General features: G+C 35.0%; 1 protein-coding gene across 6 annotated transcripts in view; it reads left to right on the top strand.

Annotated features, from left to right (window-relative positions):
• Positions 1–25,194, top strand: part of LOC149420871 (synaptotagmin 1-like) — a 121,708-nt gene that overhangs the window by 79,646 nt on the left and 16,868 nt on the right. For 5 of the 6 annotated variants that reach the window (XM_089635605.1, XM_089635603.1, XM_089635604.1 and 2 more), the window contains exons 1-4: positions 7,997–8,184; positions 19,954–20,149; positions 21,171–21,299; positions 23,288–23,430. In XM_089635605.1, the coding sequence (XP_089491731.1) occupies positions 19,957–20,149; positions 21,171–21,299; positions 23,288–23,430 (465 nt within the window). In that variant the 5' untranslated portion in view covers positions 7,997–8,184; positions 19,954–19,956. Of the gene's footprint in view, positions 1–7,996; positions 8,185–19,953; positions 20,150–21,170; positions 21,300–23,287; positions 23,431–25,194 lie in introns of those variants that run through there. The other variant, XM_089635602.1, reaches the window with a different exon arrangement.

Raw genomic sequence — 25,194 nt, 5'->3', positions numbered from 1 at the left:
AAGCAACACGCGCTATTATTTATCTATCTCCACTGACAGACTTAGCCACAGCAACGTGTGGCAGGGTACAGCTTTTTTCTAATAAAAGAAAATACAGTAAAATTATTCGAAACTCTCATCTACTAGCGCCATTTGTAAATCGCAGACTTTTTCCAAAGATTGTTTTATTACCAAATAAATTTCTACCCGATAAGCGCCAAATACCCTGAATTTTTTCAAAAGTTCAATCACTAAAACAATGAGCACACAGACATGAACTGTTACAATTTTGTAGAAAAGGAAAATGGTTAGAAATTGAATTCATACACACTTTTCCGCAGTATTAAATTAAGGTACAGATAAAAAAAGACCAATCTCATGAATACGGAAGCGTTAAAGCACGGTTTATTGGGCGATAGCCGCCTGTAAATATGCCAACCTTCTCACCTAGCTAAATTACTTACACGGATTTCTTACTTTTAGTGGAAAAGGCAAACATATTTCTTCGTGAAATGTATCTCGCGAGATTATTGTAAGCTTACAAAATGTAAAGCGCATTAATGTCGGTATTAAAATATTGCTTAACGTAACCGTAGTGCAGAAAATCTGATGTTTAAATCGGCTAGAACAGCTCTCGAACTCTAGATACTCTTACCCCAACATAAAAATGATTGAGGCTTATACCTACATATTTCATGGCCTGTTTAATTTTTACAGTGAATTATTCCGCGTATGTGTGTGTAAGAAAGCATATTAATTTCCCATCCAAGAGCAGATTGAAAGTACGTGCGTACACTTACACCTTGGTACACGTATGCTTTTCCCCCATATAGGTCAAGTGCACGCATATTTTTTGTACAACCTTTTGATTTATGAACCACATGAGGTTTTCGTGATTGTTTGAGATGCTAAATAATCATAGTAATTTATTTTGGGGGTATTATACCGTGTTGAGCTAGGTCTTCTTTAGCCAACGTTTCTGACAGCACCAAAGATATTAGAAGAACGAGATGTGCTACGCGCAGTTCGTACTGAGTGGAATTGTTTTGCCGAGTGTCGCCGGTTTTGTTCACCAATACTACTGCACACCTTCGCTTGCGCTAAGGTATCCGCACTAATACATAGAACAGATTTCTGTGCGTACACGTCCCGATACCGTTCAAAGTACCCTAATTAGGTAGTACTCGGGCTACGGTCCGGCGGCCAACATAGCATATCTCGTTCTTCTAATATCTTTGGACAGCACCATAGTGTCCAGTAAATGTGTGATACTGATACATCTACCATAATGATGGACATTGTAATGCTGTCCGAAACGTTGGCGAAACACGTCGTAATACCCCAAAAATAATTGACTATAATGGGCGTGAAAATCTCAAATCATATCTACTGAATAATCAATAATATTAATAAAAAAAATATTATAATCATATATACGTAGCGTTTTAATAAATTTGATATTCAAATGAAAAAAATGCGCACAGTTACCCCACGCGACTCTACTCCTTTTAAGTGCTTTTTGTTCAGATAGTTTATCAATTATCTCGGTGAATATGAGCGCATACAAATAGGAGTGATTTTCAACATTACTGAAAAAAAACCAAACTACCAATTTTTACCATAATCCGTTTTCCAAAAGTAGTAATGATTAATCGTCAAAATGCGTGTTCGGAAAGTTCAGTTTGCTTTTTAAATTGATGGAATGGATTTGTTATCAACTATAATCCATTCCGACTAATTTATTTGTCATGGAAAAATAAACAAGTGCCATAAGATATTTGTCGGAAGGCAGTGGGATTACGGCATACGCAATTCAGGAAAAAAAGTCCTGAAACGTTGAAGAGAACTGTCGTGGTTGTCAGGCCCATCGTAAGTGGTCGTGCAAAGTGTGCATGCACGCGGGCGGCACGTGCAGGGGGGCTACAAATACAGCGATCTCGCCTGGTTCAAACTCATTCTCATTAATCAGTACAGCAATATTATTATTTTAACTATCTCTCGGAATTAAGAATCGAAAAGTCTGCAGGTTTGAATCACCTTAAAAAAGTAGGCGTATACTCGACGGGACTTCTCATTGTTGCCGTGTAGGTTCCCGTGGCATATCTCATTGTATATTATATAATTCTATTAAGTGTTTGCTTTCTTCACATGTTTTTGTACGTCGATTGTTCACGGTTGTTATTTATTTACGTCCTAATGAGCTTTTACGTGAAATAAATGTAAATGATATATACAGTAGTGTTCATTATGTGTTGCACATAGTATGAATGGTAAAGTAAATACATACTACTGATTTATAAAATAACGAAAGTTACAAAACGAGTTAAGCACATGTGAAATAATATTGAAAAACTCACTTCCATAAATTGAGAAATTATTAATATTAATAAATGAAATCAAAAAGTGTAAAATATTAAACATGATAGTAAATTAAATTTATTTAAAAAAATAAGGTTACAAAAAAATGTATTTTCACAACGGATTGGTCATCATTCATTTCAGAAAAGTAATTATGAAGATTTCGTTTCATCACTAATACGGAATCTTTAAACACGTCTACAACATTCCCAAATCTTTTGCCAAAATTATGTAGTCGATTTATTTATATGTCTATTGATATTGTGAATACTTAAGCTTTTACATAGATTATGAATACTTGTTATTTACATTAACTATTGCTTACTAATTTGGCTTTAAATGTGTCAAGATTTAAATCGAAAATATCAACGACATACTCGTATGTAAGCTCATTGCCCAGTCTATGTATTCTCTCCATAACAGAATTGAACATGAAGTTATTGTTGTGAAATTTTTTATCACAGTTATAATAATTTATCATAGTAAGCACGGGCGTTCAGGCAGCTAGCGGTGGACCTGGTGGAAGCCAGTCAGTTACGTGTAAGTTCAAAATCTCGGAATATTGAAAACTTTGGCCTTTTATGAACCTGAATGCGCCAATTTTTAACGGTTACATCATCCCCATTTTCCACATTACCTAAAGTGCAAGCACTATTTCTGATTAGCACATCTTTTTCGAGCTGCGCTCCTCTCGGTAGGATCCGGTCCGTGCAACTTCCGCCATTGTGAAACACTCCTGCATATATTGCAGTACCTACCCACTACCCAGAGTGCTTAGGGGCATATTGCACACCCCACAGCCCACAAGCCACGGGCCACACCACATTGCCCTTTAATTAACATTTTGAAAACGTAAGAGTAGGAGGTTTAGATCATTCTGCAGCTTGTATTATATTCAGGATACCGCATATATTCATTTTTTTTTTCATTATATCTGGCTTTCACCCTTCAAGGGTGTTCTTGGCCATCATTTAAAGTTATTGAGAAATGAAAGGTGAATTTAAAGATTAGCAAATTTCAAAATTATAATGAAAATTGGAGTCGAGTTCAGACTTAGAAGAGATGAGATATTTAACGTTATTCCATTTAATTTTCAGGTCGATCAAAAAATTTAATAAATATAATATTGTCACTGAGTTTTTTTTATGTGAATACCGCACAAGAGGCCCAACTGCTCCTAACCGCCTGGAGTTAGTGAGACTATGTTATCTTCAATTGGGGTACGTTGTGAGGCTGAAAGAAGCGGGGAGGAGAAGTAGATAGGGAAGAGGAAAGTGGAGAAGTACCTGGCTGTACACATCTGGTCACCAAACACGACTAAAGCCATTTCAAACATGGTTTCTTTTCTGAATGTTGGTCTTACACCAGGGCGATACTGAGAGTATATTTCACTCTAGAACGTGCCGCAAATATACCTTATGTTATTTTTAATAATTAAATTTCGAAATAACACAAATTATTCAAATAAAATTTATTTTGCGTGATTTGAACCCGCGACTTATGGATTGCTAGTTGACTGCCTTGCCTTTCAACCACGGAGGCAGTCAAAAGTAGAGATTTTATCTAAATTGAACAACACTTCCCTTTAAAACCTACTGAATAAAATACGTCTACATTGGGAGCTATTTATTTCAGCAATATCATTTCCATCCTCTCCGGTGTAACGATGCAGGTTGGTGGTCCAAAATGGTAGAGTTCTTCAAACGCCCCGCAGCCGCCTGAAGTAATTGTGGGAAGTCATAACCTTCCCTCCTGAGAAACAAGGGATAAAATCCGAGTTTGTTCTGCTAGAAGTGAGTAGGAACCATTTACTGGTTGATACTTCTCTCCCTTATGAAGATAAAACCTTTTAAAATATATTATATTATACTAATGGGCAGTTTTTTTATCTCAACGGGCCCATGGCCAGAGTGCTCACGAGATTTATGTAACCGATTCCGGTTTATTAACAAATAAATAGTAAAAATTGATGTTTTACGTGAACCTTTTTTTATACAGATCCCTATATGAAAAGTCTTTGCTTTAGCCAATCATAATTTTCATTTGAATTTTTCATATTTTGATATTTATGAATGTATCTGTCATTTGCGGTAAACACATTATCGAAAATACAAGCGAAATTCGCAATATCGAACTATAATACATGTTCATAATCAGAAGAGAAAGAATAGCGCATTTTGCTTTTACGTCCAACAGATGGCGCTGTTTTAAAAAAAACGTATTTTTACCTGTCGCTGTTCATTGTCACAAGAAATTATGGTGAGTAAATTGTCGAGTATGATAATCTTGTTTAGAGGGATTGTGGGCAATCCCTGGGTGTGAATTTACGAATAAAAACTCACTTTTTCTCAAAGAATACAATATGCAAATTTAATTTGATTGAAGTACAAGAATGTATATAAAATATTTGCTATAATTAAGGCAAGAGAGTATAATTCAATACAGATGAATAAAAATAAACGTAAGCAATTTATAAAGGTCGCACTGCGATGGTAAACTTCAATCGCGATCTGTTGGTTTCAGGTTGTCTCCGAAATAGATCGATTTCTAAAGATTTGAAAAAAATTAGAAGATTTGGTATTTATCTATCAAGACGTAACCAACGCTCTTTTGCAGGCTTATAAAAATAACACTAAACATTATAATCTGAGAAGAAAGTCTGTAATTCACGAAGAGGGAGATATGGTTTAGAGAAAAAAAAAGTACAATCAAGCGCCCAAACTATTTTTATCACAAACTAGCTCCTAAAATAAAATAGTAATAGATTCAAATTGAATTTTCACTCTAGCGGATATTCAGGGTAAAATTCTGGGTAAATTTCACGTTATAGAGATACTCGTAGTCTGGTTAGATTAACAATAACTTTTGAAGGGTAGTAATGTGAAGGGATGATAAAAGGAATGTTTAGAGAATTACCGATGTTCTGGGTTTTTTCCTTACCATCTCTGAGCTTTATTTTGGGTCGTGCTCTGTGTAGTTTGGTACCTCTACGGACTGCATTTATTTATGCTCTCGTTCCAAATCTTTGCACCTCTATTATTTTGGACGAATCTACGTGCAATTTATCAACATATATATACTCTTTATTTGTCTGTCGGTACTCTGCTTTTTAAAGCCATTATTGAATATAACGAATTTGATTTTAAAATCTTAAATTCATTAACTTAACTTCAATTTAATAAAGCAGGTAATTTGTTGGCTTGCACTGATGTCCATGTTCCGTAGTCTTTCTGTGTGTGCCTAGGTTCTGCTTTCATTTTTTATCGTAAATTTTTTTACACCTTAGTCCTAAAAAGTGGCAACTCGACTCACTCAGAAATACTTGAACTTTTTGCATTAGACAGATTTGTGCGGCTCTTTCGTGTACACAAATACAACTAACATATAAGTTTAAGATAAGGTAAATTTAAGGTTACACTAATGAATCATGTTCTTTGATTTATGTCCTCTGAGGGGTCATTTTATTATTATATCACCAATTTATCATAAAGCATGGTTAATCTAAGGTTATTGCTGTATGGTTCATAAGTTTAAGTAACTATACATTAAACTAATAATTTTCTCATTTTCCTCCTTGGAAAAAACATCGTTCTGCCTTATATAAAGTATATAAAGCAGAACGAATGCAATGTTGCGTCAAAACTTCAAAGCAATTAGTGAAGAACTTTCTGAGATTTATGATTTTGAACAAACGAACATTTACGTTTTTATTTATATAGATCAGCGGTCGGGGAACTTTTTTAACCATTACCTCAAAATATTTTTGGGTAAGTCGATATTACCCCTTCCCCCCATTTTGAAAAAAATACAATCGATGTATATTTAAATAAACATTATTTATTGAATTAATTTACGAATGAATGAATATGTAAGAGCAATTTGAATACAGTCCTCGGCGTTTAATCGATTTCTGTTCTTCGTTTTTATGTTCATTAGAGTGGTAAAGCCTTGTTCACAAAGATAGGTTGTTGAAAATGGTAGAAACTTTTATACCGCCTCCTCACGTGCAATTTTGAAAGCCTTCGTAGCTTTTGACATCCAAAAAGACGACAGATTGGCTTTGCTCTCAAATTGAATACATGCTTCAGTATTAGATCGAAGTTCAAGTATTGTTTCTGCCAAACCCGGAGATTCTTCTGGTATGTTAGCAATTTCACATTTAAAAGGATCTACAACCCAATTGAAAGTATGTATATCAAGATCTAGAAAGTAGTCAGAGAACCGCTCACTGAGTTTTGTAAGATGTTTTATAACTGTATAATTGAAGTCATTAAAAGTAATATTTTCACAGTCTTCCAAAATAGCACACTAGAAAAATTTCCTTATTACCCCAAAAAAAACATTTTTACCCCATTTGGGGTAATTTACCCCGGTTCCCCGACCGCTGATATAGATAGAAGAAGAAGATTAAATAGAGGAACTTCTCTACAGCTAGGTACTTAATTATTAAATGTACTGATTATTAAATCACAATCAACCTTGTTCAATGTTAACAGTGTTGCTTAAAACAAAGCCCGAGAATTAAAATATACAAACACTGTAAAGCAAAGCTCCCCTGTAAAATTCACATCAAACCGTCAAACATTCAGCAACGAAGTAAAGCTGTATTACTTAACTAGCGAACAACACCGGTGTTGTGTTTCTCTAGGGCACTGAGGAGATTAAATTCTCTCCACCTGAGGTACCCACCTACTAGAAGATACTTATTAATGTTTTGCTTTACCCACACTTGTATAACCCGTATCAAGAAGAATCAAGTTTTTTTTAATATTTTCAAAAAGTTTTATATTTTTTTAAGAAAACCAAAAAAAGTTAACAGCAACGGCTGCGCGGCCTTTATAATAGAAAACTTAAATTTTGATTTAAGATCTAAATACCAAACTAAATAATTGTTTTTAATCAAATGGTAAAGAAAATATCTACAACATGTAGGTATGTGATACTTTATTGATTCAAATTATAAAGTGTAGGCTAAAAGTGTGTGCCACCTTATTTTTTGTTTCTTAAATCGTAAGATTTTGACCACTAAAGATATAAGTTTTTCATCATTTTTGAGGAACTTTGACAATTTTTTGTAAATTGATTTTATCTGTCAAAAAAATTATCTTGCCAACTTGCTACTTGAATATGGTGAAAATATTTTTTTTTTATAAAGGAAATTTTAAATGTTGCCTGTACAATTGAGAAAAATTCTTTTGGCTTGTATTTGATTATTTGAATCACAAATACATTATTAATCAGAAATTCGTATTATATATTTGCAATATCTTTTGATTAAAAAAAATTAAATTCAGTGCAGGCATTTTGGCCTCGAATTCAATTAAAGTTTTGTATGAAAAAGGCCGCGCAACCGTTCCTCTTAAAACTATCTTCATTTAGGTACAAATCAGAGATAAACTGCATATTAATATTTTCTGTTGACATCTGTTCATTATTTAATTAATAATTAGTCTTAAAGTTGAACCTCGGTCACGATAATAATGATAGCAATCAAAAGCGAGCACTTTCCCGAAGTTATCGGCAGATATGTACTCGTGTAGGAGAGTCACACGCGCTGTTAGGGCCGCTCAGACCCGCGCGCATGCGCCCCCGTGTCCCCGTCGGTCTTTATCGATTCGTGCGCGCGCCCCTGTTCGCAGTTCCACAGGATTGCAGGCCTCCAATCTGTAGGCGCCATTCACTGAAACGTTAACGCGAAATACCCAAAGTCCGCGGAACCTTTTCATCCCAAGTGCGCTCACAATGGACCCTCCGAAGTGTTGATGTGTTCCCCGTGCTTCTTCATCAGATAATTGGGAGTTCTAGTCAGTTTTCGTGCCTCTGAGAGCCGCTAAAGGCTGAAAACAGGTCAGTGCTAACAACTCGCAATGATTTTTGTACCACCCAGCTTAAATATGTACGTCCCATCTGACTTCCAGATATATGTAGGTCGATAATTGGGCGATATTTACATGTTCATAATACTAACTCAAGGCTACCGATTACTTTCACAATATTTTTCCCATTTGCACAAACGATGTGAGAAAAAGATTACCATTTATTTGATAAGCCATGCGCACTGTATCGCCATCAAACTTACTGACCATTCATGCTGTGATAAAAATATTTATTCACATAAAGACGCAAATTTACCTGACTTCTCCACAACCGTGGATCCAAAATAATGGTTTTCGAAGCTTTGAAAAATATTAGAAGCCTGTATTTGTAAACACAATTAGCTGTATGCACTTTGCGCCATTTTTGAAAACCACCAATCACGTAACCAACCGTGCCAAAGACGTTTTCCGCTGTCCGTCAGTAAAGATGGAAAACAGTGAATTAATATTATGAAAATTAGATATCAGTCAAGGGCTTGATTGATGTAATAATTTTTAAACTTGTACCTTTTTCTTTAAATATAAAACACTACTTTTTTTATCTACCATTACCATACTAACCAAAATTGTTTCTAATGAGCTAATAATGTTCATTACTTGATGATCTCGTGATTTTTTAAGGAGAAGTTGTAAAATTTATCAACCCAGATAAAAATTGACCGCGTTTAAGTTACGACCCCTAAATTATGGACCTATAGTTGATAAATGAGACATTATTATTTTGACAGCAGATCTAAGGTAGAAAGTTTTCTTGAAATCTCTACATTGATCAGGAAACATTTTGACATTGACGAATTTACGAGGTTACTCCTTTTCCTTTTACGCAATTTTCACGTAGATTGTGTGTTTTGGCAAAAAAATTCCAAACCAATGCACGAAGGTACAATTGACGACAAGCAACGTTGCCTCCCTTTAAAATAGAGACAAATTATAATGAATCATGATAAATATACGTTATCATTAATTAGACAATATAATATGAAAGGTTAAGAAAATCTTTTTACGCAGTTTTTAATAAATACAATTTGATACCTTCATTTTGAATTTTTAACCATATTTACATGAATATTGTTTAGATTAGGTGGGGCAAGTTGACTTTGTGGCACGTCAAAGATTTCCTCGTTGGGTTAGTTTTATTTGATACTTGAGCAGAAATCAACCTAATCCATACTGTATTATAATCTGATAATATTCATCCATTATTTCTGACGACGACAGTTCACATCGGAGTTTTTCCTGTATTTCTTTACTGAGCATATGCGTTTTTTCTCGTAGAATCTCTAATTCCCCAGCCTCCTTTTTCCCTGTACCACCGTCTACCCCATGAATGAATGACGTCAAGGGGGTGAGATGGTGCCCATAAGTTCTAGACGCGTCAATAGGGGTTGTGTGGGAGTGGATACTGACTGCCGCCCGATCTTTGTCTTCTCTTGAGAGAATCTATTAATAGACGCGGGGAAAATTATGTACATTACAAAATGTTATTCAATTATTCACATTACAAGAAATAAACACCAAATATACATGAGTAGAATTCCTGTACATTAAATATTTAATCAAATATAGTATACAATATGGTGCCATCCTGATCCTGAATTCTTATTAAACATGGTCGAGTTATAAGTGGTTACTCGTGCCAGAATGTAATGTTATGCCTCGTTGGATTGAGATTTCACAAGGGTCGAATGTTGAATTATTTATGTAGGTTTGTCTGCGAGTGTGCGAGTGTTCGAGCGGTGACATAGCGCCCACTGGTCGCTGGTTCAATCATCACAATAAAAGCTTTCACTAAAGCTGTTGATGATGGAAATGGAAATACTATATTTTCAATTTTTCAACTCATCAAATTTTTCACCCTTTTTAAAACATTATTTCCATTTTTATAAGTATTTATGGCTAGTAGTTACTACCCGAAGTTTTGTTTGTCGTTTTGTTAGAAATCATTTTTACCATTTGAAGCATGTGGAACGAACAACATCAACACGTATTGAATATTTTTTCGACATAAATTTACATTTAAAATGACATCGCAAACTGAAAAGACATACACTTAAATCATTTTAAGGAGATCCATGTTTGTGCGGTGGTTGACTGTACATTCAAAGTTAATGTATTTGAAGTATTACTTTAAAACAATTACTTTGTTTTGTTAGGAAGCTGAAAAATGAAACAAAAAAATAAATAACATTGTTGAATTGAATCGCGAGACCAAATTTAAATGCCGCTACGCATTCAGTATCTTAGGGCTTTTGCAGGGAAAAGGGGATTGCGGGCAGGGGTTCCGATAAGTTTGAAAAAATTGAACAATGTAGACAATAAATTAAAACGGGTCCTCTTTAAAATTATTTACCTGTACTTATCTATCTTACACATTTCAAACTTAGAATTTTCTTCTGTTTTAATACGCTTAATATATTTACAATGTTCCAACTATATGTGTAGAATAACGTTAATTTCTTTGAAATTAATAATATATATATATATGTATATTATACATTGCTTTTTGGGTTTGAACTTTCAAAGGGGACTTTTCAAATTACACCCTTTCAAATCCAACAATGCTCTGTTTCGATCACTATTTCTTTCTGTTTACATTTGAAAACAAACTGTTTGTTGCATGGAAGAGAAAGGTTATTTTCCTTTAAATTGGGCATTTGGTTGACGTGTAACCTTTTAATTCTTACAACTCTCCCAAACGGACAACCCTTAGCTAAAAATAATGGAACAAGCACAATTTGGTAAATAATTGTGTCGTATCAGTAGATGCTTTCAAGGGTGTAAGACGAAATCGTTTTATATTACGAATTCAATACGAGTAGTTAATGAAAGACTTATGGAAATACATGACCTTTTTCCCGTCAGTCCTTTGTCCCGAAAAGAAAACGCTTTTTCAGGAGAACAAATATGTTTCAAGCGTAATAAAGAGCTTCACCGTTATACAGTAAAATATTTTATGTCTGCAATACTTGAGAAATTCCTTTGTTTTAAAGTTGGCTCCAGTGACCGACTACGCGTCGCCAGCTCTGTGCATTGCCAGATATATTATTTTATATATCTTACATTGAACAAACTCTGCGTACTTGGATTATGTACAATGTTCGTTGCTATAGCGTTATTTTGTATGTAAAAACATTCCCGTCGCAGAAAGAAGTGCGGCAAGGCGCCAAGTCTCGCAGAATCCCATCGATCAAGCGGAATGGAGTTGCCAATGGACCTCTATTTTTTTAGTGTTATAACCTTTTTTTTTTTTTTTTTTATTTATTTTTTTAGTTAGTTACATTTTTTATATTATAATTTTACTGGTCTTCCATTAAAAGCCTTAGCTTGTGGATGGAAGAAGAGTTAACATTTCACATATTATGTACAAATAAAGTCACGTGTACAGTCAATACAATGCAGTTAATACATTTCATATAATTATAATTACTATTTACTATAATCATGTATTTCAATATATATGTATGTGTAGGTAATATAGACACATGGCAATCAGACCCGTTAACTAAAATATGTAAACATATATGTATTCAGTAAGAAGAAAAACAAGTAAGATTTTTAGTGTGACATTCTCTAAAATACTTTTTGATGGAGTTCAACAATTGAATTTTGTTCCTAATGCTTCTGATTTCTATTGGTAGGTTATTGAAAAAGAATTTTCCTTGGTGAGTATAATGGTGTTGTGCAAAAGAAGTGTTTAATTTGGGGCACACAAATACATGTTTAAGTCTAGTACGATTTTCAGTTATAAATGCGTATTTATCTTTTTCTTTTATAATTTGTATAATTGAATTTTTTATAAATAAGTTTTTAAATGTTGGAACTTTGAATTCTTCGAATATGCTGTCAGTTGGGAAGTCTGGAGGTTTTTTTAGTATAATTTTTATTATTAGTTTTTGAACAATTTCTATGGGGGTCAGATTAGTTTTGTAAGCTGCTCCCCAACTGATAATGGCATACTGAAGAATAGACTGTACTAATGCGTAGTATATTGAGTATAGGTTTTTCGTTGATAAAAAGTTTCGTATCCGTAAGAATATATGAATTAACTTCCTAACTCTTTTTATTGTATGGTCGATGTGATCTTTCCATTTTAGGTTTTTATCTATGATTATTCCAAGATATGTAATTTTATCCGCTATTTTCAGAAGTGAACATTTTTGTTGGCAGTGATTAGTATCGTGTTGTGCGAGAGAATGATTATGTAAGAATATTTGAAGATTTGGAGGTACAATGTTAGTGTTAATTTCGAAAGGAATGACATATGTTTTATCACTATTTAACGACAAGAGGTTATTGTCAAACCATATTTTTAGATTATTTATGTCTTCTGTAGCTTTTAGATTAATTTTTTCCCAAGTAATTCTACTTGTTATTAAAATTGCGCAACGAAAATATTTCTTTCAGGGCCCGTAACATCTCTGGGGATGCTGTGTGGAGGGTCTGGGCTAGTATAAACTATTTAGCAAATACGAGTGTTACAACACGGGAAACCGCAATTTGATGGAAGTTGTGTCTTTAATATTTTTTCAAAATAAAACGTAATAAGTTATTACTTTTTTTCGGAATTCCTAATTTTCGTTCGCTGGTTACCTTACCTGGCTATCATTCTAATGGAAATGGGGGTTAGCCTGTCCTAAGATATTATCAGAAACAATAGACATTTTAATATTTACAATTTTAGAACGTTTATTTCTTCACATTCTACACATTTTTGATTTGTGTTTTTTTTATTAAAAACCTTTATAACATTTTACAACTTGTTTATCACAAAAATAATATTACAAGATTATTTCTAAATTTTTCTTCCTGTTTCAAGGAAATTTTCAATAATTTCTAATTTATTTTTTCGGTATCTTATTAAATACCGAAATGCCTACGAATAAAGTGTAAAGTACGAATAAATTATTCAAAATTATTTTAGCCAACACTTGATACGGAACGTTGGGTTAGGTTAGGTTAGGTACACATTTTTGATTTGTCTTTTTTTTTATTAAAAACCTTTATAACAATTAAAAACTTGTTTATCATAAAAAATAATATTACAAGATTATTTGTAAATTTTTATTCCTGTTTCAAGGAAATCGTCAATAATTTCTAATTTATTTTTTCGGTATCTTATTAAATACCGAAATTCCTACGAATAAAGTGTTTGACTATTATTCAAAATTATTTTAGGCAACACTTGATACAGAAGGTTGGGTTAGGTTAGGTTAGGTTAGTGGAGGGTATTTTTAACATTGGTAAAAATGTGTTGAGTTGTTTTCAAATATTCAAAAGCATTTCCTACCTGCCTACGTTTTGCACAATTTTACAGTACAATTTTCCTTTTCTAAAAGTCATTAATCTTGTAATTTAACATCTTTCCTTGAATTCGGTCTACGGAATGGGTCAAATCACATCGTCTACACATTTATAATAAATAAGACTGAATTTTTTCTTCACAAAAGATAAAGCCTCATTCAGCAAAGAAGTCTTTTAGCTCAATTCAATTATAGTCATCCTAATAAGGTGGCTCCTAAAAGTTCGAAACTTTCTTACATTGGCTTACAATATACAACTAACAGCTTTCAACTTCATTTTGGATCAAAGGTTGATATTTATAAAGTAATAAAGTTTGAAAATAATGGTATTAATGGTGAAAATATGATATTCCTGGTCAAAAAATCTTTATAAGGTCAGCGTCGTATGCACTCAAAACGTAAACGTCAAACTGGCAGCGCGCCTGCAACAAAAAGGTCACCGCCGTATGGACTCAAAACGTAAACGTCAAACTGGCAGCGCGCCTGCAACAAAAAGGTCAGCGTCGTATGCACTCAAAACGTAAACGTCAAACTGGCAGCGCGCCTGCAACAAAAAGGTCAGCGTCGTATGCACTCAAAACGTAAACGTCAAACTGGCAGCGCGCCTGCAACAAAAAGGTCAGCGTCGTATGCACTCAAAACGTAAACGTCAAACTGGCAGCGCGCCTGCAACAAAAAGTCAGCGTCGTATGCACTCAAAACGTAAACGTCAAACTGGCAGCGCGCCTGCAACAAAAAGGTCAGCGTCGTATGCACTCAAAACGTAAACGTCAAACTGGCAGCGCGCCTGCAACAAAAAGGTCAGCGTCGTATGCACTCAAAACGTAAACGTCAAACTGGCAGCGCTCCTGCAACAAAAAGGTCAGCGCCGTATGAACTCAAAACGTAAACGTCAAACTGGCAGCGCGCCTGCAACAAAAAGGTCAGCGTCGTATGAACTCAAAACGTAAACGTCAAACTGGCAGCGCGCCTGCAACAAAAAGGTCAGCGTCGTATGCACTCAAAACGTAAACGTCAAACTGGCAGCGCGCCTGCAAAAAAAAGGTCAGCGTCGTATGCACTCAAACCGTTAAAGTCTCGGTAGAATCTTTTCACCCCCGTCTGAACGAAACTTAAGAAAACAGTAAAATACAAAAAAAAACTTTACGACTTGTGAAAATGCGATAATTTATGACTCTTTATAGCTACAACTAAAATTCGTGCAGTTTAAAAGAAACTTAGGTACCTACACTAAGGACGGATTGTTTCACAGAATTTAAGCAATTCATCAAATTTCAAGTTAATTTTCAAGTACTAATGTTCGATTCAAGTTCTCTTTTTTATTTAATTGTGGGCCAGTTGACTCACAAAACTGAAATAATAACATAACTTGATTATAACTTGAAAATTAATTTAATATTAATTTGATGAACTGTTCAAATTCTATGAAACACCCCGTCCTAAATAAACACGTAATCATAGTAGTTAGTTTCGCTGAGAAGCCCAACAAGTACGCAATAGTTAAAGGCTTTTTTCTCGAAAAATTAGACCACTTTCTTGCACGTAATCTAATAACGAAGGTCTATGTGACCTGTTATTAAAAGGTCAGTTATTCTTTGACCTAGGACCCAATTCTTTCATTTTCATACTTACGTAAGAACTCAAATACGTATTCAGTGAAAAGCTAAATTGCTCCAGGTTCATTTTTTTTCATTCATTAAATTTAAAATTCTTTGGAAATGGGAAGATCTGCATAAGCCGCTGATCCTGAGAAGGGAGAGATAAGAACACAAACAAGGAAATAGATTTTGAGCTCAGATTTTTTAATGAAATAATGGAATCCGATTTACCCATCTTTTTTTTTCAAACGCGAACAGAATTTATAAAAGCCTCGAATAAAAGCAAAAACATTATTGATCAGATTTTACTTAAGTGCCATTATTATTTTAAGAGATAAGACAGGCAAGATTCTGGATTGCTTGGTCAACTATTTATTTCATGATAGTAACAGTTCCTCCTTCCAGGAACAACTGATAGAACTACGGCACTATCAATTAGTGGAATTTGCGCCAAAGATAATGGGGAGATGTTAAAAATCCAGGATATCTTAGAATATTAAAGATGGGTTGTTTCGCAGAATTTTAACATTGAAGTTTGCCCACCACTTTCAACGGCGTTCTAAGAAAACAGGTGCTTTACTAGTTCACCGTACGCGTAAGACTTTTTTTCATTTATAAAGTAAGCTACTATTTTCATAAAAATGTCTCTAGATCCCCAAAATCTAGGCATACAGGTTCGTAGGCAGTATGCCAGTGCGTACGTGTTGTTAGTTATATAACTGGATTACAACTAATCTCCTCCAATTGATGTTGCTGCTAAAATTACGAGTTTATTAAGATAAAGAGAAAAAGTTACAAGAAGAGAAATTTTAAGATGAGATTGGAGGCAGTCATACCGAGATTAAGCGGAGCGATTGGATCAGCCGCAAGCGACTCGGTGTCCGCGCCCCTTTGCTCCCGAATAAGCCCTCAAAGAATTTTTTGGAATTGAGGGGGAAAGAACCCAAAAAATTTTAACAATTCATCAAATTTCTAAGTAATTATTCATGTACTGTGAAAGTACTATCTGTTACTATTCAAGTACTGTGATATAACCGGCCAATTATGAAAAAATAATATAACTTCAATAGAACTTTCACAGAACTTGAATTTTAAGCCCCCGCATACCCATTTCTACCGATTTATAACAAGTTTCTCGTTAACTCTTCAAGTTTTTAAATTCCTAAAAAAATGTATGTTATTTTTAAAGATATCAATGCTGGATAATTAAGATAAGCTCTGATTTTTTTTAAACACGCGTTGTTCTGTTATTTAATATGTTATAGGCATGAAAAAATTCACGGTATATCTTTAAATGCAACTAACGCATTTTTCGAGACGTTTCTGCTCCATTTCAAACGAGTCGTGTTTTCGCATAATTATTATCGTTTTTTAATATTAGCGCGCTCCCTCTAACATTCGTATTTACATATCTTCCTTTCAAATCATCTTTGGACGCTTACTACGGGGCCTTAACCCTGAAAATTATTTGTTTTTTATTTTTAAATTTATTATTAATTATTACTTTTAAATTTATTTGTGATCTATTTATCAAGTAGACAGCAATACGTAACGTATGGTATTTCTAACTCGACGTACTTTCCCACAAACTCTGGGGTTCCTCAAGGGTCTAATCTTGGTCCTTTACTTTTTTCCCTTTTTATTAATGACATTCATCATGTTATAAAGTTTGCGAAATTTTATTATTTGCAGATGAATTGAAGCTATTTTTAAGAATCCGGACTTTAGAAAACTGCGCACAGCTCCAGAGAGACATAAATGCTATCGTGGTATGGAGTGTGCTCGGGCCAGTTATTGTTGCATAGTATTTGGTTCGAGTTGTTTCCCGCCCGCGTTCCGCGCGTTTACCTACATCAAGTCAGTTGTTTAAGTAACCGCGCCGCAAGTGCAACCGCTTTCCGCATAACCTATATTGAGTTAAAACCCACCGCGCCGCGCTGTATACGGCAAATGTTAAACCGCAAAGAACGCCGTGAAGAGTGCATAAAAATAGCAATATATAACGCATTGAACCATTTCGCAATTCTAATATCACTATTCCTTTTCCTTGACCTCCTCCAATACTAACAATTACCCCCACCTGTGATTAAAGCAGAGCAAAGTGGAAGGTGCCGACAGTTGGAGATATTGGTAAGTCAATCAAACAATATCACAAAAAAACCGCAAATTACAGTCCATTCACGCCGCAACAGAGTGAAATTAACAAATTAGGTTTTAATTTTAAGAAATGCGCCATAATGTGCTATACTAGAGCAAACACTGTGATTTACTTCAACTATAGGATGTCCCAATGTTCTCTTAAACATATTTCTGAACCGAAAGATTTGGGAATAACCTTTGACCCATACTTAACATTTCACGTTCATATTGAAACGATATGCAGCAGGGCTTTGAGAATGCTTAGATTTGTGCTATGTAACTCCAGGCATTTCTGCAGCTCTGCCGTGGTTCGCTTGCTATATTTTAGCCTAGTACGTAGTATTTTGGAAAGTGGCTCAATAATATGGGGACCAGGGGATGTAACGTACACTTCTATGGTAGAGAAAGTACAAAAGAAGTTTCTACGTTATCTTTATCTTAGAGACTTCGGGTACTATCCCTATTTATCAGCCTTCCTTTCCGGGATGCTAGGTATCGATAGTCTTGTCAACAGGCGGAAAGCTGCGTTGCTGATGATGGCCTATAACTTGTTGAACGGTCACATCAACAATCCAGAAAATTTGAATAAAATTTTATTTTACGTCCCTGATAACTTCCCAAGAGCGTGTAGACACAAACCATTCATTCTTCCGAGATGTAGGACTAACTTACCATTAGCAATGCCTCTCGGAAAAATGATAGTCCTTCTAAACTTACTAGCCTCTGACATCGACATTTTCCACCTGAGCATTAATAAATTTAAATCGCTAATTAGGCAATTATGATTGTGTATTTGTATAATGTATCTTTGTTATTGGAATTTTTTATTCTGTAAATATGCATTTAAAATATAAATAAATTTGATTGATGAAACAACCCGTACTAAACCATATGTTCATATGTTACAAATCTTATGATTTCATAGGAAATTTTGGTTTTGATTATTAAATGTGAGCAAATTAGAAACTTTTTTTTGACGCGAGGTCTACTATTCACAGTACTACCAGCGTTAAAATAGGAGCAATATCTTCGATAGGGCGCGGCGTCTCTTTTTTTATTCATTTCTATGGCAAAGTTTGTACAAGATGGAAATACGAGCACAAAGCATAATGTATGAATTAATTCAAAGTTTTCACAGCCCTCATCTCTAGTCTCTTTCCGTGTAAGTGTTCAGTGCTGATATATCTTTTGAGTAGGGAATTGTCTTGACATTTTGCGTAGGAGAATCTTCGAAGGAAGACTACTCATTCCTAGTTCTTACGCAACTAAAGAAAAACATACCGTTAGCAGCTTCGGTATGAGATTGAGAAAAGGGTCAAATTTAAATTCAAATAAACATTTATTGCACAAAAATACAGAGTACAAAGGGTATAGCTTATAGGTTAATAATTTTTATAATTTATCAATTAACGATTTGCAGTTCGGATTACAGCGACGTTCGGATTAGCCTGGGTACGGAATATCGAGATTTTACTGTACAAATAAATCTAAACAAAACATGAAACAGAACAAGACACAGAAAATGATAATATGTAACGGTTGCAACTGGTATTCGAAATTTAAAACAAAAATAAAAATAAAACTGAAATTACGAGAGATGTAAAGATAAAGATATTGAAAAATGGGCAAACGCAGGAAACTCTATTAATGGGGGACTGAATGCAGTTGATGCTAACAAAAAAATGTCCAAAGAAGCGAAGCTAGCAGTCCACAATGGAGTGCTGTTACCTATCCTTGTGTATGGCAGTGACGCATGAAACTGGCAAAGGAACGACGAAAGCAGACTGAATGCTGTAGAAATGAGATACCTGAGGCATATTTGTGTTAAAACCATTTATGATCTTATGAGAAATGTTGAGATTTGCAAAGAATGGAAGGCTGATGTAAGCGTAATGCGTAATATTAAGAAAGGGACGATTAGATGGTTTGGGTATAAACGAAGAAAGGAAAATACATATCGCGAATGTGAATGGTATTATAAGTAGGGGACGACCGAGGGAGGCATGGCACGATCGAGTGAACCAAATACTTGAGTCGGGCCATGTCAAGAGTCGGAAAAACAGAGAAAAATGTATGTTAGTTAGTTATTTCGAAGTCACACCATGCCATGGTTCGTGTCGAGAGCAATAGGCAAAATACAATGGGTCGCTTATGGACTCCATTAATGCATACCAGTTTTGCACAACACTATTACACGTACACTGGAGTGGTATGGTTTAATAAATTAACGACTGAGATGAGATTAGAACCGGATTTTAATAAATTTAAAAATAAAATTAACTTCACTACAATAAATAATTTAACGAATTAGAATGACGATGATATCTCACTAAATTATTTTATAAATTATTATATAAAAAAACTAAAATCTCTTCACTTTATATGTTTTTATGATTCTTTTTTTCTTCTATTTACATATGTATGTTAAGTTTTTATTATTTTCCCTTTACACACGAGTTTTAGACTCTTGTAAAGGTAAACATGTTAATTTTTATTGAAATATGTTCTTACTATGTAAATTTAAACATTATACTGTATTTTATAAAATAAATAAAAATATTAAAAAAAAAAAAAAAAAAATTTTCAAGAAATGGAAAAAGAATCCTCGGTTCGATGATTCTTGAAATATTAATTAAATAGATGTGATTATAAATAGGTAGTTAATAAACAATGATGAATTATTGACATGTGTGTTTATTGCAGAAAATGGCGCCGAATATCATGTCTCCGTGGAGGTTCCGGCGCGCGGCGGAGGAGGGCGGCGAGGAGGAGGCGGTCACGGGCAGCCCCACTACGCCCCCCGCGCCCCCCGCGCAACCCTCGCCCACACCCACCCTCACCCTGCACAACTTCAACAAGCACCACCGCAAGTCCACCACCACAGAGATGTCCGAAATGGGTAAACATTCTACTTTTATCAACACTGTTGCTCGACCAAAATACAGGCCGGGAATGCAGTTGGATAGCTTTAGGACCGTGTATTGGGATTGATCCGTTTTTCTGTTTCTTCCTAAATTTCATGATAAAACGGTGACCCGTTTTGAAAGTGCGAAATTGCATCAACCTGGGAATAAAACTGTAGATTTGTACATAAATCAAATCCATATTACATTAGAGTCTAAACTCCGTAGTAGTAATTTGATGTTAAATAAATAAATAAACAATAGAGGAATAAAGAGAAAGTAAAAAGAATGTATAGGAAAACTAAACATTATTTTTTAAAGCAAAATGCAGCTCAAGTCATTTTTTACATTAGCTCCACGCAGGAGGCCCTGAAAAAATTTATTTATCTCAGGGCCTATGTCATTTTTGGAGATGCTGTGTGAAGGGTCTTTTTAATGAAAGGGAAGTTTTGAGGATGAAAGAGGTATAAGGGGTGGATAAGAATCTGGGGTCAGTAAATCTAGGAGTGACGGACGTATGAATCCATCCCTCCCATCGTGATACAAGGCGATAGTTTGAGAGATTTCGGCTAGAGAGATCTCTCCCGATCCGGCCCGCCATTAGTGGGCAGACGCATCCACCGCCAAACCTCATCCCGTGAACCCAGGCACCCCTGCTAAGTCACCGTATAACGTATCGAACCACTTGGATTGACCTATGAATGATTCTCAGGGTGGTGGTAGCCATACCCACCTCCCAAAATGGGTGTACCTTCCTATTAACCTGGTTAAATCCCATCCTTAAACAATTTCATCTGAAATACGTTTCAGCTCGCACTAGTTATTTTTTGGCGTATAGTTTTTTCTTCGTGTGCTGGGTGTTTTTGGCTGATCACGTATCCTTTGACGTATAACTGATACGCAGACAGCCGTGGAGAAGTCTTTGTAAGGTCTCTGCATCTGTAGCTCCATCTATATATGCGTCTTCCGAAAGCGAAAATGTCATTAATTTAACACTTGTATTTTTTCCTGGTCCAGATGATCTGTCATCCACTGGCCCCACGCCAACTCCCACCAAGTCCGTGGAGGAAAAGGCCCAGGAGATGGTGACCAAGGTGGCCGCTGGGATGGGCATCCCCACCTGGGGACTCGTCGCCATCATCATAGGTAACACACTGCTTTACATAACAACAAGAGCATTTCTATAAAGGAACATCTGACTAATATTACCTGCAAACCAGCTTACACATTACTTACACTTGAAAAACACGTTAGTGTTTGGACATAGGCATAGGACATAGACAATGCTTAATATAATTTGTCGAATTACTAGCAAAAAATTGATTCTACGTTGCTCTCGCTCCGAGAGGATGAATGGGAAAAAAATGTCGTTGTTGAGGGGTCAAATCGAATTCGTAAATAAACGGTCTTTACGAGTAACAATGGTATAACACATTTTATTATTTTGATTCCTAAAATTATTGACTAATTTAAGGAAATGGGACTTTGAGGATGAATGATAAATTATGATGGACCATCAGCGCCATGTAAAAACCAAATGCACACGCTTACTAAGCCAATCGCATCCTAAATATTTCATGGAAACGAACACATTTCAACTTGAGCAGAGTTGAGGACACGTTATATGAGATTTTAGATGAGAAGGTAAGAAGGGTTTAAACATAAGCTTTTAAAAACTTTTTCGCTTGAAATATCATTTGTTATTACGTGCTTATTCAGTTATTGTGGGTTATGTTATTATTGGATTAATCAGCAGAAACATGTAGGTATTTCCTAATTGAAGTTAATAATGAATCACGCTCCTTTTTATGACAAAATAAGTGGAAATTTCACAAAAAGGGAGCGATAAACTCTTACGAAAATCCGTCAACATTTCGTAGTAAATTTAATACCAAGTAAAACACTTCACCGCAATTTACATAAATTTGAACAATCTTTAGACGGGAAAAATACATTTTATGGGCCAATAAAAAGTAATTTCGGTTAAAAATTACTGTCAAAATGATTCCCTAGCCACCTTTGTACTACAACGCAAAATTCAAATCAGTGTTTCTTTATTATTCACAGTCATGGACGCAGTAAGTCTTGGTTTTTTCATAATAATTTAATAGTTTGATTGGCTCTAAAAATGGCTATGCAGATAACACGAGGAACATTGCTAAATACATACTACATCAGCAAATGGACTATTTATAGGGTCGTGAGTGATCCGATTGCCTTGGTAGATAAGGCTCCTCTTATCCTCGTGGAGTCCCGTGGACATCAAAGTTAATCAGCCCTTCGCATTAGTGGTCACCATCTGCTTCTTCTTGCTTCCACTTTGCCAGTGACCATGGCCTTATACATGTTCAAGTACTGAGTTTGGTAAGCGACGTGTCTAAAGTATATTTAGATAAGTTATACGCAGACAGTTGACTGCTTATTTTGTATCCCTATCTCTTCCAGAATTGATGGAATGGTATCCTGGGCCTGTACATAGAAGTACAGTGACCTCTATCTGCTCCTCCTGCTTTCCACTTTGCCAGTGACCATGGTCTTCTCCAGGTTTCAGTTCACAGTTTAGCGAGCATCGGGTCCAAAGTATACTTGGATACTTTGTATACAGACAGTTGATTGCCTATTTTGGATCCCTGGCTCTTCCAGAATAGATAGATTGGCAGTCTATGGTATCCTGGCCAGTACATAGTAGAACAGTGATCTCCATCTGCTTCTCCTGCCTTCCACTTTATTAGTGACCATTGACTTATCCAGTTCGAGTACTCAGTTTGACGAGTAACCTGTCCACTTTAAATAAGTTTATAGACTGCTTTTGATGTATGCCTAACTCTTTTAGAAGGGATAGATCGGCTGTCCGCGGTATCCTGGGCAGTATATGGTAGTATTTACACTGATCCCCATTTACTTCTCCTGCCTACGACTTTTGCCAAGTTTGAGTTCTCAGTTTGACGAACGCCGTGTCCAAATTATACTTGGTTACGTTGTATGCAGACAGTTGACTGTCGATTTCTATATCTAGGTATATATACGATGACAAGTTACCGACATTATCGATAACTAGATAGTACAAATGATAGTAGTACGGAATCCTAAGACATTGAATGCTCACATGTATTAAATGGGTTTGGTAACTGCAGGGGTATCCATCGTGGTGCTGGGTGTGTGCTTCTGCTGCATCCGGCGATGTTTCCGAAAGCGCCGCTCCAAGGACGGCAAGAAGGGCATGAAGGGTGTGGACCTCAAGTCAGTACAGCTTTTAGGATCGGCCTACAAGGAAAAGGTACGTCCCGGCACTTTATTGGTTACCCTGTGGCGCCGGATTATTTCCCGCAAACACTGTCAATATGGCTGGAAACTCAAAACATTTATTTTGCTTTTGTCATTATTATTTTATTAAATTAGATTCTCTCTATTTTCTGGTTAAGAGTACCTTGGTGAGATTTGTAAACTCTCTTCATAATTAAAATAGCCGATATTGACAAACGTTTTTTGGAAATAATTTGTAATAAATGTGCAATGTTTTCTGGATAATAAACAGTTCCAATATTTATCTATTCAGGCTTATGATATATATTTGTAATTATTATTTTTATTTCAACACATTACAATGCTAAATCTGCAACAACATATTAGTATTTATATTTATTTTTATCTCTATAATGTATTTACACATATTTTCTTTAGAAACTGTAGAAATAAGAACAAAAAACTAGCATTTTGTTCATCGCTGCACTCATTTATTTATTTAATTGCATGTTTATCAAATTTTGTTCATTCACACCAACACAATCACAATAATTTATCTATTCCATAATTTATACTTAATATTATATTGTGTTAACAAGACGTATAAAAATTACGTTGCACTAATTTTGTACACTTTATTAATTTAATTGTTAATTCTTTCTTCTATTTTTACTGTTTCTAATAATTTTATAGACATTCTTATAAAACGAAATTATTCCAACTTTTTTTCGTAAGGAATAGTATATACTAAAACGGAATTTCATTTTAGAGATTCACCCATCTGAATTTACAGTCAAATTTCCATTTATTTGTCAACCAGTTTTAAATATTCCATTTCGATCACTTTTGCATGAGTTCTGAACTGCACTTTTTTACAGAAACATTCTTCATACAAATTGATTTAAATCATAAACATGTTTTGTAGAACAGTTTGTTTGGACTTACTTTTTAATGACAATGATTTCTGCACAATTTAAGTAATTTGATTAATCCAGAAACCTTTGCAAAAGTCAGGCTTGCTGAAAGAAAGCGGGAAACTTTCATCAAGTAAAAGGGAACTAATACAAGTGAAGTTTTAAAACTGGTTGAGGAAAATATGCCAATGGTTGACCGTCGCCTGCGTCTTGAAGTCAGAGTAAACAATTTCCAATTATTGTCATCTACGTTTGACGTCATAGCCGGGCGTGACGTTGGTTGTTTTATTTACTGGAGGCTCACGGGTTTTGATGGGACAAAAACAACACCGACGATGATTTCAATAACACAGCAATATTGTTCTGCAGAGCCTCTGTGAGAACTAATAATTCTACAGATTAACTTTTCAACTATCGCTAAAATAACAGTAATATTTGTTTATCCCAGACTCAACTCTTTTCACATTATTCAAACGCTTTAACATCATCCGAGAGATCTTAAAGTCTCCCAAATGGATTTGATGCGTAATTTCAAAGCCGATTATCGGCTTATTTGATTTTGAAGGGTTTGGGTAATGAAGGATTATGGGGGAGTTCAAATAATCCTCAAATAATTTAAGCAAAAGAGTACCTGTATAACAAAAGAGCTTTAAAATACGTCATCGTAGCCTATTACTTACTGCCTTGAAGTGTAAACTTCAATTAACTACTATTTTGACTGTAACTAATAGTTACCACTTTTTGGGGAAAATTAAAATATTTCTCACATTGTAGGCATCTTGTCGCAACAACTTTGAAATGCGACATATCTTAAATACATTCAAATGATTGAAATAACACTTAGTTTCAGCTTAATTGCAAGAAACAACCATTTACGTCGGGGA

This window comes from Hesperophylax consimilis, chromosome 9 (genome assembly GCF_061612785.1).
Source record: "Hesperophylax consimilis isolate HC1 chromosome 9, BYU_Hcon_1.0, whole genome shotgun sequence".
Classification (NCBI taxonomy): domain Eukaryota; kingdom Metazoa; phylum Arthropoda; class Insecta; order Trichoptera; family Limnephilidae; genus Hesperophylax; species Hesperophylax consimilis.
Note: the sequence above shows the minus strand (reverse complement) of the source record. Positions and strands in the feature narration are given on the sequence as shown.